General features: G+C 50.2%; 6 protein-coding genes across 6 annotated transcripts; 4 read left to right on the top strand and 2 right to left on the bottom strand.

Moving 5' to 3' along the window:
* Positions 1–367: 367 nt before the first annotated feature.
* Positions 368–1,438, top strand: N7446_012927 (uncharacterized protein; the record flags this gene model as incomplete). The annotated part of the gene is made up of 1 exon (XM_058521669.1): positions 368–1,438. One exon carries the CDS (start codon positions 368–370, stop codon positions 1,436–1,438), a length of 1,071 nt encoding a protein of 356 aa, XP_058365146.1.
* Positions 1,439–3,293: 1,855 nt separating this feature from the next.
* On the bottom strand, positions 3,294–4,533 carry N7446_012926 (protein ERV29; the record flags this gene model as incomplete). Its single annotated transcript, XM_058521668.1, has 5 exons — positions 3,294–3,366; positions 3,415–3,479; positions 3,528–4,021; positions 4,122–4,234; positions 4,367–4,533. The coding sequence occupies 5 exons, from the start codon at positions 4,531–4,533 to the stop codon at positions 3,294–3,296; spliced, it is 912 nt and encodes a 303-aa protein (XP_058365145.1).
* A 443-nt stretch (positions 4,534–4,976) lies between these two features.
* On the bottom strand, positions 4,977–6,107 carry N7446_012925 (uncharacterized protein; the record flags this gene model as incomplete). Its single annotated transcript, XM_058521667.1, has 1 exon — positions 4,977–6,107. The coding sequence occupies one exon, from the start codon at positions 6,105–6,107 to the stop codon at positions 4,977–4,979; it is 1,131 nt and encodes a 376-aa protein (XP_058365144.1).
* A 1,957-nt stretch (positions 6,108–8,064) lies between these two features.
* Positions 8,065–9,550, top strand: N7446_012924 (putative nucleoside hydrolase; the record flags this gene model as incomplete). Its single annotated transcript, XM_058521666.1, has 5 exons — positions 8,065–8,097; positions 8,149–8,252; positions 8,305–8,474; positions 8,533–8,567; positions 8,627–9,550. The coding sequence occupies 5 exons, from the start codon at positions 8,065–8,067 to the stop codon at positions 9,548–9,550; spliced, it is 1,266 nt and encodes a 421-aa protein (XP_058365143.1).
* An 853-nt stretch (positions 9,551–10,403) lies between these two features.
* Positions 10,404–10,748, top strand: N7446_012923 (uncharacterized protein; the record flags this gene model as incomplete). Its single annotated transcript, XM_058521665.1, has 1 exon — positions 10,404–10,748. The coding sequence occupies one exon, from the start codon at positions 10,404–10,406 to the stop codon at positions 10,746–10,748; it is 345 nt and encodes a 114-aa protein (XP_058365142.1).
* A 788-nt stretch (positions 10,749–11,536) lies between these two features.
* Positions 11,537–12,687, top strand: N7446_012922 (uncharacterized protein; the record flags this gene model as incomplete). The annotated part of the gene is made up of 2 exons (XM_058521664.1): positions 11,537–12,097; positions 12,154–12,687. The coding sequence occupies 2 exons, from the start codon at positions 11,537–11,539 to the stop codon at positions 12,685–12,687; spliced, it is 1,095 nt and encodes a 364-aa protein (XP_058365141.1).
* Between the last annotated feature and the right edge of the window lie 307 nt (positions 12,688–12,994).

Below are 12,994 nucleotides of genomic sequence, written 5' to 3'. Positions count from 1 at the left end.
GCGTTGGCTACTCGGGAGACTAAAGGCGAAACACCAGGCAGAAAGAACCGACCCCCTCAAACCTCCTAATTGCGTTTCGTCTTCCTTTCTTACCCCCTCCCCCTACTCTCTCTCTCTCTCTTGAATTATTTCTTACCTTTTCATTCAGGGATCGCTGGGCGATCTCCAATTCCTCTCTCCCTTTCCGCGGCTTTCCCCCTATCCGCTCCATTCAGCCCTCATGTGTCCGATAGTATCACTGCAACACAACGAGCGAATACCGGGTCAAATCCAGCAGTTCTCCCGGGCTGACAGCCCGTCGTGAATGTCTGTTTACCCTATAAGCCAAGAATCAATTCTATTCTGAATCCCCGCCCCCGCGTCGGCCATGTGGCTCTATCGGGGCGCCCAGTCCGCTGTCTTCTACTACGCTACCTGTACCCCCTGCGCCGAGGGTGTCGACCGTCGAAAACGTAAGAAGGAGGCCATCCGAGCACAGCGCGAGAGGGAGAAATGCACCGAGATCGTCACCGACCAACCCCGGCCGTTCCCGCAACCGACCCCTTTCAGCACCAATGTAGGCTGGCGAGAAGAGATCTCCTTGGGCCCTGGGCCTCCAGCTCGCCGAGGTGGTCTTCGAAACAATAACCACCGCACCGATAGCTGGCATACGGACCAGAGCTCGCAGCTGAAGAAGGACAAGAGTGGTGGTTTGATGCACCCGCTCGGCGAGAAGTGGAAATCTATGCGATACCAGCGAGAAGATGAACCGCTTTGGGGCCAGGAAGTGCGAGGCTCGTCCATTGGGTTCTCTGGTCGTGGCCGTGCGGACCCGAACGAAACTTCGAAGTACTACATCGCGCGTGTGCCTCCCGTGAATGATCTCCATCCACCCATTGTTAGTGGACCATGCAGCCGGGCTGAAACAAGATGGATGCTACAGCCACCGCCAAGTGCCCGAGTCATGGCCGGAAAAGAAAGCTTTAATGTGCCGGCTCGTGATAGTATTAGCGGAGCGGCTGACGAGCAGTGTTCCGAGGCCGCGAAGAACGTGACCAAGGAAGAGACCAGCAACAAGCCCGGTGATGGGTCGTCTGATACCACAGAACAGCAATTACCACGCCACCCATCTTTAACTCGACTCCGTGTCGACAATGATGATTTCGACCCGACATTACACTCTCGATCAGACTCTATGTTCTCTACAAACACCGATGATCGATCTCCTAGTATGGATTGGAAGTACCCTGATACCCCAAGATCACGGCCACAATCGAAAGCCACGGATGATTATGACAAGGTCTACCGTCCGCAGATCTCCAAAACGCTTTCAACAATGCACAAGGATAACAAAAATATCCACCTACTGCATCTGGAGATCAACGAAGATAACCGCGATGAAGTCGGTCTGGGCTCGTTACAACCTGTCCGTCCCTGGCGCTGGAGCATGGACATCTAATCGCTTCTTACATTCTACCATCCGACCACACAACATTCTCAAAAACCGCATATCTATTTTAGCTTCCCCTACCGTTCTTAGCTACCCGGCGTTTGAAGCATCACCACCAGCGAGCATTTGATTTTCTTCTTCCTATCTGTGGTTCCTTACATCCACACCGCCTTACTGTGTGGTAACATTGATCTCTTACATTCTACACGCCCTCTGCTGTCAAGACCCAGATTCAACCTGGACACGTACCTGGCCGGTCCAGTACAAAAAAAAAGGACAACGCAACTGCACAAGACCAAAATGCGGGCCAGTTCCCACGACAGCATCCTCTCTACCTATCCTTCTGCCACATTCTTTCCTTATCTTTTTGTTTTCTCCGCCTTTCGGACTTCGCTTTTCGATTTGTCTACATTCCCTTCCCTAGATATTTTTTTTCCCTTTCCCTTGTACCATAATCACTCCCTCCCGTCGTTTGGGTTGCCAGTACATAGCGTTCCACCAATTGATGTTTTTTCTCCTTTTTCGTTACACTGTTGATGTTGGGTGTTGTCCCTGTTTATCTCCGTTGGTAATCAACTTAGACATGGCTTGACAAGCTGCAGTCTCTCGCGCTAGGGTTCTGTATCAATAAACACGCTGTATGCTGATATAGTTTGTCCAATTGCTGATGCGCTTGGTAAGGATCATAATATGATAGGTCCGTATACAAACTTGCCATCCACAAAAGCTACCTAAGAAACCTTGAGAAACATTCATCCCGCTTTCATTTCATCTTCCTAGTAATCTAGTACTCTTTTTACAGTCTTTAACTCTACATTCCTTCCCAATTCACCAAGTCCCTCTCATAATTACTCGAACACATCCACCCAACCCTGAATCCGAGCACTAGAGTCAACCCTAGAGCCATCCTTCATATTTATTTATATCCATTTCCCCGATATATTGATCCCCATCGCCTTCAGCAGGGCAGGAGGCTATTTTGGTCACTGCCGCTACGGCTGCTCAGTGGTTTGCTATGCCTCGGGTGGGGGGCACGGTAGCGATTTGGGCGATGAATGTTGAGAGGCTGGCTGATGGTATGCCTAATGCTGAGGGGATACGGGGTGCTATGGCTGCTATCTGGGAGCGGGAGCTTGAGCTGTTTATTGGGGAGGGGAATCAGCTTGTTAGGGGGTTGTATGTTGGGTTGCCTTTGCCTTGGGAGTGTGGCAGTGTGGGCGAGGATGGGCGTTATGAGAGGGGGATGTTGTTAGGTTGATGAGGGAGGCCGAGAGGTGTTTGAAGGAGGTTGGAGTTCCTGAGGAGATGGTTGTTAAGGGGAAGAGGGAGGGAGTTTTGTTGATGGTGAAGAAGAGGTAGATCTTAGGGTATACACTCATGTCGCCTATATAATTTCCCGGGATAATCTTATTGTCAGGCTTCGACATTTTCAAGCCGTTTTAACCTCGTTTTGTACTCAAGATGAGTGTTATCATGTATCAAAGTGCATTAAACTCGGATAAATCTTCCATTCAACTTGTCGTTCGTGATAAATGCAATTAAAATGCAAAACATCGTATGCAGGCAGACAATCATATCATGTCTTTTTGATCTCGAGCAGACCGTGAGGCAAAATTCAAAATGAAACAAAAACAGACAGAGCACGATGATTTGAGTTCATCGGCTCCTGAAAAATCCCAAATGCAAGAAACGCCTATCACGGACACGAAGCCTCAACTGATCAAGGGTTCGAGGGAGACTGTAGATGCTCGGAGCCCGCAGAGCTGTGTCGCCCGTTATTCTGTTGACCCTTCATTTCGATTGTTGGCTTGTCGAGTTCCGTAAGTTATATAGAGAAAAGGGAAAGTGTTCGGCTCCCTCTACTCTAATAGACCTTCTTCTTCTCGTCCATGCTCAATTGGCCGGGGCCCATGTTGACCAGGAGGAGCAGACCACCACTGGAAATTCGTTAGAATTGGACTTGGCTCGGGATTGGGAATACATACACAATCGACAGGATCTGGAAGAAGTCGTACTTGGCAAAGTCCTTGTGAGGGTGGTGGGCGTGCAGCTGGGAATTGTCAGTAACCAAGCAAGCAAATATTGGAGGGAAACATACAGTCCAGAAGTTGTTAACGAAAACGTTGAACAGACTCAAGAGAACAACAAGAATGATAGCACTCCACTTGGCCTTGAAGCCAACAATGACCATGACGCAAGCAACGAGACCGAACAGACTGACAATAACGCGCCAGAAGCTCCACTCGCCGGAGAATACAAAGCCAATGAACAGGAAGATCAGAAGCACACGACCAGCGAACTGAACGTACATCTTGCGATCCTTCTCGTCGAGCTGAGGCAAACCTGCGGGAACGAACTTCTTGCGCACCCACGAGTCGGACAGGACCATAAGCAAACCACCAACAACACTTAAGTTGCGGAGGAAGAAGTTCAAGTCGAAGATGAGACCGTATCCAAGACCCTGCGTAATAACAACAGCCAGCAGACCAGCCACGGCGTACTCGGTGCGCTTGCGGGCGATGACGAGGGACGAGCAAACAGCCATGGCGATAACGTTGACGATCAGGAACGTGTGTGTGATACCCCAGGGAACTATAACCAGCGCAAACATCGCGTTAGACACAATCTAGATGGCGCATGTGGACCTCGGCTTGAGGCGTGCAGAATGAGGGTTCGAGCAGAGGGTTCTTACTCTTCCGGAAGTCACGGAGGTAGAGGAGCTGGTCGTTCCATTGTGTCAGAATGCGCAGCGAGTCCTCGATGAAGGTGACAACAATCAGGAATCGGCCGATGGCAGGAAGGTACCTGAGAAAAAGAACACGGTGTCAGTGCATGTCTCGGGATCCCTTGTTTTGAGCTTTCTCGCGACTCGAGCCACGACGCGAAAAATCGGATACTTCAAGTCGAGTGAGTCGAGGGAGTGCGGTTGAGACGTACGGCTTCACTGGGTCGGCCATCGTGTCCAGCCAGTCTTCAATCTTGCTTGTCTGCTCGCGAATGGCGTCGAGCGGACTAGGGTCGTTGGTGGCATCTGCGCTACCGGGCCCGCCGAACGGGTTTTGGTGGCCGAGGTTGTAGCCCGCGGTGCCACGGATTTGGGCCATGGTGTTTGTAGAAAATTGAAAGAGAGATGTCGGTGAAGAGAGTTGGGGAAGAAAAGAGGGTGTAAATACCAAGGTGGAGCTGTATACAAAGCCACTTCAGGCCACGATGCCCGGAACTCGCCGCTAAACCCCATTAGGCATAGTGACGACACAACATTATATACTATTGACTCTCTACATTCTTGCGCATTTATTGCATAGAGATGGTTTCATTGCAATAGCTAGACTCAAAACATACACATCAGATCCCGCAATTCTGCTTTTTCGCGGCCCTGGTCCACAACTTGAGGATACCGCCAAATTCGCTGTTACATGTAATGCGACCTCCAGCCCGCTCGTGGTCGAGGAGAAGGTGTATGAGACACCCACAAAACGCCAAAAAAAAAATCAAACAATGGGTAATAAATACAGTTCAGAAGATAGAACATGGCCGAGATAGAAAATCATGCGGCCCAGTCAGAGTCCAAGGGGTGACCCTTCTCGCGGGAACGAAGGATATCCGGAAGGTAGGTTGGAGTCACAGTCACGCGCGGCTCAACAGGGACAGGGGCCACGGGGGCGGACTGGTTCTCCGAGGCGCTGGTCTCGCTGACACTCTCATCAGTCTTGCCACCCTTCTTCTTGGGGGCCTTCTTGGAGACAGTGGTCCATTCGTCGTCGCCGTTGGCAACTCCAAGCTGGCGCATCTGCTCCTCCTCTGAGGGAAGGTTCTGGGCCCACTTCTTGGGCTGAGCAGGTTCCTCGAAGGTGTCCAAAACGGTAGGCGCGGGGACGACAGGGGCAACGGGAGCGGCAGCAACGTGAGCTCCGTTGGTGACGGGCTTCTTCTTCTCCTGGGTTTGCCAGGCGTTGGCAGCGGGAGCGGACCGGGCAGCCTCACGACGCTCAGACTCACGAGCGGTGTGTAGCTGCTTCTCGAGAAGCTTCTTGCGCTCCACCTCAGCCTCCTGGACCTGCTGCTTGCGGGCCTCGTTCTTGAGACGGTTCTGACGCTGCTTCTTGGTCTCTACTTCCTTGAAGCTCTGGACCTTCTGCTTCTTAGGCTGGTTCTCGACGTTTCCAGTAACACGGAGAACGTTGGCGGCGGGGGCGGGGGCCTCGAGCATGTCGGACACGTAGCCGGCGGAGGAAGTTGCGTTCACGTGAGGAGAGGGAGCGGGGGACAGATCATCGTCACCCTCGGCGCCGGTGGTGGAAGAGGCACGAGTGTCGCTGACCTCGAGCTGAGAAGCCTTCTTGGTCTTCTTCTTCTGGCTCTTGGAGGGAGCGGGCTGGGCGGGGGCACCAGTCTTGATGCCGGCCATACGGCGAGCCATTTCCTTGTGATCAATCTCCGCGTCGGGCTTCTCATCTTCGGTGGTGGGAGGGGAGACCACGGTCTGCACCTCGGGCTTCTTAGCAGCCTCGGCAGGCTTGGACTTGCGTTTCGCTTTCTTGGGGGCTACTGTAGACTCGGTCTTCTCGACGGCAGATCGCACCACGGCCTTGGCCTTGGGAGCGTTGCCATTGGTGTAGTACCAACCCAGGCCACCTGCCACAACGAGCAGGATTGCCCAACTGATGTATGGGTTCATTGTGCTGTGCACTCATCAGTCAGTACCATCAAGGCTAGCGAGTGGGTAGCCTCGAACTTACTATCAGACAGAAGCCTGTCAGGGGGAGGATTGTTGAGGGTGGAGGACCAGGAGTCGGAGGAGGGACGGAAAACTGGGGACGCGCGACTGCGTTAGCAAGCGCATTCAAGGCTAAGTTAAATGCGCCAGTAACTCACCAAATTGTGTTCTCCAATGTCAAAAGTGAAGCTCACAGATGAAAAGCTCCGGAGAATTGATCGACACTATGCGACCCGGGACAGATTGCCAAAATGGAAATCCAACTCGGGGCGTTGTTGCTGTCAAATCCTACAGGGACCGTGTCAAGGGGAAACGAGACGTCGGTTGGGAGAAGAGACAGATGGGCAAGAAAGAAAGAGCGCAATGGCGCAAAAGAACGTGGAGTGAGGAGAGGGAAAGGAGAGGAGTCGAGAAAAGGACAGAGTGATCCAAAGGGGTCGTGTCACGTATTGTAAGTAATGGTAACTTGGCCACTCCCAAGCCCTTGGCTTTGATATTTGGCCAATCTAGACTAATTGTTGTTTCTATCTTGACTAAATATATTCTCATGTCACATTTCCTACGCAGTCTCCAATTTAATTGTTATGATTGTTAATGTTATGTATGTGTACTGTAATATGTCTCGGCTCCCAACTCCCACACCTGTCAGGTAAGTTACTGTATGATTGTAAGGCCACGTCTCCGCCTTACCTTCTCCGCCTTCTCATACATCTTATGTTTACACTCTTCCCGAAGCTTCACGGATCTCCGGCAGGGGATCTCTCTCCATCCCTTGCGGAAGCCCTCGCGTTGGCCACGAGGTCACGAAGAGAATGCACGGATATTAGGTCTAAGTGCCAAGTACATCCCTGGCCAACCACCACTGCAGCCGAGAACAATTGCAGCAGTCTCTGGGATTGGTCACCCCGTCATGCACCTGCATGGAGTGGCGTCCTGTACATATCGTGCAGGTAAACCCGACATCAGGAGAAAACTAGACAAACATTGGCCCCGGAATCGATATGTCCAAGAGGAGAGCGCACATTCTCTGGAAGAACCGTGCTGTGGTTAAGCTATTTGTGGGCCCGTGTAGCGATCCGCGTAGGGATATAGGCAACCATCATGTTTCCTATACATTTACGGTCCGTACTTCGGTATAAGCTAGCCGGCAACAGAGATCTAGAGGTTGACCGTAGACGAATGTAGATCATAGCGCCAAGTATATAAGAGCACCGCGAATAGCCTCTATTGATATACGGTGACTTGAGAGCAGTTCAACTCCAGGCTGAGCGACTATCCCCCGGCGTTTTGTGGGTCCAGATGCATGAATGCATCTTTGTATACTGACCTTGGTGTATTTCACCCCTGAATCTTGGAATATTTGCTTTTTCTGTTCCCTATCCAACTTTTATTATAAACATTTGCCTTTTATAAGAGAAACTATCTTGGACTATCAGTTTGATCGAACATGCTTCTGAACTGTGTGACATGGTAGTCTATATATTGCTGCTAGATCTACATATACTCCGGTTTCCGTCGGGGTTTGACTTTCGCCACAATTTTGAAAAGACAACTTGTTAACGTTAACGTATATCATAGTACTTCAATCATCGAGCACCAGATTTAACACAACCAACTAATCAATTTGTGACTAAGAATGTGTGTTTTGAAGGTAAAAGTACGATATATATTCATGTCTTCACACACCAAAAAAAGTGAAAGAAAAGGGGAAAAAGGAAGGCGGATGAGAAGTTCAGACTCATTCGCTCTGACACAGACCATTAAACCCCTGGGCCGGAGCCGCCCTAAGCATAGGTGGCCAATAAGCGCAGAATCATATAAATGTAATAGTTGCCCCTCCGAGGGGCATCTGCCAACCCCGCTGATAACCGATAAGCTCCAACTTACGAAGCTTCCAAGCTTTAACAACACCTCAAATATGGGAAAGAAGATTATTATCGACACCGACCCGGTATGCACTTTTTGATCTATGAGTCTACAGATCTGTCACTAACTATAGCAGGGCATTGACGATATCCTCGGTCTCTTGCTGGCGCTTTCCGCCACGCCTGAGGAGGTAGAGGTTCTGCTCATCTCATTGACCTTTGGAAATATCGAAGTAAAGAAGTAAGGTTCTGCAGGAACTCGCCTACTGGACTCTTCACTAAGTATAATCTAGTTGTCTTCGCAATGCTGTCTCAATGTTCCACATCATCGAGCAGGAGATGCAGTGGCGCCGTGAGAACGGCCGGCCCGAAGGTTTTGGCGCCTTGAGAGCCCACCGTCCTATTATCGCCGTCGGTGCTGAGAATCCACTCGAGGATCAGAAGATGCTGGCTGATTACTTCCGTATGTATCTCTGTTTGACCGAAGTAGCTCTGGGCCTCCCTTCTGACATATTTTGCAGACGGAACCGATGGACTCGGTGGTATCCATGCCAGTGTATGTGAAATTCCATATCTTCTATACAATCCAAGAAAAGTGAACTGACATCTATCTAGCACCCACATCTTACCCCCACGGAGGCTTGGGAGCATCTATTCCACGCCACCATTGACCACGCAGGCGTTCCACCTGCCACAACCTCCGATAATGAGCGTGCCTTCACACCATCCAAGCTACCAGCATACAAAGAGATCCTCCGTGTACTCCGTGACAACGAGCCGGACTCGGTGACCTTGGTCGCAGTCGGCCCACTCACGAACCTGGCTCTGGCCGCAGCGGAAGACCCCGAAACTTTCCTCCGAGTAAAGGAGGTAGTTGTCATGGGTGGCGCAATCAACCAGCCCGGAAATGTAACACCAATGGGCGAATTCAATGCCTACGCAGACGCTGTAGCTGCCGCCCGAGTCTTCGCTCTGACATCGCCAAACCCACACACAACAGTCCCACCAACTAAGAACGGCAAACTTCCCCCCTACCCACCAAAGCTCAGCCGCCAACTTACCCTGCGTCTATTCCCTCTGGATATCACACTTCGCCATAACCTCTCCCGTGGCCAATTCCGCAAGGCCATCACGCCCCTCCTGGCGAGTGGATCCCCGCTTGCTGAATGGGTCGACGCTTTCATGGGCCATACCTTCAAGACCCTGGAACGCCTGCACCGAGGCCATGAGGGCGATGCTGCTCAGCTGAGCATGCATGATCCTGTCTGTGTTTGGTATGCGATTACCGCTGAGGATCCTAAGTGGCTTCCTTCTGAGAACTCGCCTGAGGATATTCGCATTGATACGCTGGGTCAGTGGACTCGCGGTATGTGTGTTATTGATCGTCGGAATCGGCACCGTATTGAAGGCGAAGAGGAGAGCTCCAGTGATCATGGACTTTGGTTGAGTGGGAGTGCTGGTAACCGTATCTGGAGAATGGATGGGTCGCCCGCCGAGGAGAACTTTGGTGAGATTATTATCCAGAGGTTGTTTAGTTAGATTTGTTATGATGGGGATTATTCATGTGGGAGATATAGATGCATATGTTTGTTGATATTTGAACGACTACACACCATGCATCCTTTATTAGATCATTTACTGAATATTAGAGCTTGCTAGAAACCACTATCTAAAAGAAGATTAATTAGAATGAACAGAATACACGCAAGGGTACAACGTGTTCAGCCTCCTGAAATCTTTTACCAATTGGAATGAAAGCTAGGAGCTTTTTCTACGCCATCCGTGCTCGTTGGCGGGTTGTCCTGTCATATCAAGCCAAGATCCACATATTATGAAGCCGAACTGAGCCAAGCTTCGTTTCTATTTTCTCTTTGCGAATGTTATTGGGTTAGGGGTTGGTGATCGCCACCCATTGGTATGTAGGGACTATGTGATACCTCGACTTTGCATGAAATGAGGCTCGCTATCATGGCCAATTATTTGTATCGCGCACCAGTTTATCGATACTAATGAACAGATATGTATGTTATAACCTTCGCACATACATAGTAGAGACTGCTAATACATACAGTAAAGCAATCGGCCAAAAAAAGAAAGGAAAGCCAACACCTCTCCAGGAATGTGGAATGCGGTAACCCAGTGATCAACCGTGCCAACTACCACTATAGTTCCTCCCAAACGCCAATACGCAACACTGCAATCCAGGAAATTCCTAACAGGCCTGACAGCCAGCCCCCGGAATATGGAAGCCATCAAGGCCACGTCTATATAAAGTGACGCAGACGCCAGCCTAGACTCATACCAAACAAACCCAACCACTTAGACATCAAAATCAATACTTCCAACATTACTGCTCTATACCCACCTTTTGAGCACGCTACTATCCTCCACAATGCACTTCACAACCCTCCTCACCATAACGGCAGCTGCATTCGCCAGCACAGCAGCCGCAATACCCCGTCTGTCAGGACCATACCACGGCGTCCGCATCCCAATCCACGTACCCACCAATGCAACCGGTGCCCATAACGCTACGAGGACTGGTACTGGTACACGTGGTCGAGTGCCTCTTTCTACCGCGTCCGCTAAGAATGCTACGCATGCTCGTGCTCCTGCTCATACTCGTCCCGCTTCGCATGGTATTAACCATGTCAATGTTAATCATTGTCATGAGCTTTGTTCTTTGGAGGCTCAGACTTGTAATCTGGCTGTGCCGGATGATGATGCGTTCTGGTGAGATTTTCTTTCTTAATTAGATTTGGGTTGAGGAGATGCTAACTTGGTTGGTTCGTTTAGTTGGTCGACTTATTTGCGTTGCACGGAGAAGTGCAACCCTGCTAATTTCCGAATTTGAAGGTATAAGGCAAAAAGGAAGAAGGGGCCTATGGTTTGAGTTTTATGGAACATGCGTTATGATTAAAGGATTTTGTTTTCTTAGTGAAAAGTAATAGCGGGCTGTAGTTTATAGTACATCTCCTATCTCTAAGCATTGAATTTGAGTCAATTGGGATATTCTATTATATCATTGTAGATCATGTTGAGAGTGGAACTGTGCATGTGCTCACTTCGGGGAGGAGAGTTGAGGAAATTGCCGATTAGATACACATGTGCCCTGAAACCCCCGAGTTGCTGGAAGTTGCCACGCCTATAGCTCAGAGCAGTAAATGATCACCAAAGAGCCAAAGTTCAACGAAAAGGAGGAGAAGGAGTGAAGAGAGAGACTGCACGTGCTGGGCTACCTCTCTGATCCCCAACATGGCTTGTACTGAGTACCTGGGGAACAGTCAGGGGATCCTTAATGGGGCAAGTATCGAGTACTTCGTGATAAGCTCGAGCCCCACACATAACCAGCAAATGCCCGTTGCTCCCTGAGGCACGAGCTCCACTCGACCAATCAGAGGCGCCCATTGTGGCTCGTGGGCATATAAGCACGCGACACTCTATGAGCATCGAAAACGGTATAATAGCCTGGGATCCCTTGCAGTTGCCCTTTCCCTCCATTACACACGACTGCATCTCTTCGAAATGTCTTTCCCTCCAACCCCCGCCATGTCTGGCGAGTTCATCATCAAAGACCAGCCCGAGGGCACCGATGTCTTTGCTCTGCCTCCTGCCGCATTGAGCCCAACAGATGAGAGTAGACGCTCCTCTCACTCCGATCCGTCCTATGTGCCTGCTTCGCCTACATCACCAGATCTGTCTGACCGGCGTGCTTCCCAAGCTGCTCGCTCGGGTACTGGTATCAAGCGTCCGCTTGAGAACTTCGATTTGCCCCCGCCTCCTACTCGCACTCGCAAGATTATTCAGATGAAGCCGAAGTCTCCGGCTGCGTCAAAGAGTTCATCGAAATCGAAGGATAGTGGCAAGGGCTCGCCCCAGGGTTCCAATGAGGCGGCCAACACTACTACTTCGAAGAAGAAGCAGCCTAGTGCTACTAGTGCTGCAGGACGGAAGATTGCTCGCAAGACGGCTCACAGTCTAATTGAGCGGCGTCGACGGTCGAAGATGAATGAGGAGTTCGGGACGTTGAAGGATATGATTCCCGCATGCACGGGACAAGAGATGCATAAGCTAGCCATTTTGCAGGTACGCTCAAGCCTCCTCCATAAACTCACTTACCATAACACTAAGAACCTCACCAGGCAAGCATCGACTACGTCAACTATCTAGAAAAATGCATCCGCGACCTCAAAACCGCGGGCCCATCACATACCCCGGCCGCCCCACCTTCCCCCACATCCCCAGAATTCATCATGGAAGGCGCTCCAGAATCAATGCAGCGCGAATCTTCATCCACATACTCCTACTCCACATCCGCATCACCAGTCTGCTTCGATCAAGCCATGCAAATGCCCGATACATCCCCCTCTTTCTCCCCTCGCACCCAGATCCCGTCTGCACAAACAATCCCTGAAACTGCATCTGTCCTCCCCAGTCCGGCATTAGGTCCTATTTGGGCTTCTGAGGAGAAAATGCATGAGCTTCAGGGTGTTGATCATGAGGCTTCGGCTGCGTTGCTTATGTTGACGAGGGATCGGAGGGGGACGGCTGATTCTATTAATGAGCATTTCTCGGCTGGTACGGCTCTTATTCCCCCGCCTGGGACTGCTTCTGTTGTTCCTCCCCAATCGCAGCGGAGGAAGGGAATGAGTGTTCGTGATTTGCTTATTTCATGATTCCCCTTTTTTCCTGAGTTTGTTTTTCTTGTGTGGTTATAGCGTTCCTTAATACTATCGGGATGGGTTGGTGTTTGGTTAGCGGGTTTGTACAAGGTTGGGCATTTATATATGGGTTTATGGGAGATTAAATCAAAGTTTCTATTGATGATTGAAGATTGTCACGGTGATAGTCTACCTGTCAATTGGAGAAGAGTGAAGAGAGAAGCATGGACATAATGAATGAATTCTTCAATGTCTCTTTTATTATTTGTATAGAGTTGTTCTCTATTCCTGAAACTCGATATAAAGACCCCTTTTATTCTTT

Source organism: Penicillium canescens, assembly GCF_028828765.1.
Source record: "Penicillium canescens strain IBT 15451 chromosome Unknown utg000011l_segment0_segment0, whole genome shotgun sequence".
NCBI classification, from domain to species: domain Eukaryota; kingdom Fungi; phylum Ascomycota; class Eurotiomycetes; order Eurotiales; family Aspergillaceae; genus Penicillium; species Penicillium canescens.
This window is presented reverse-complemented; position numbering and strand designations above follow the sequence as displayed.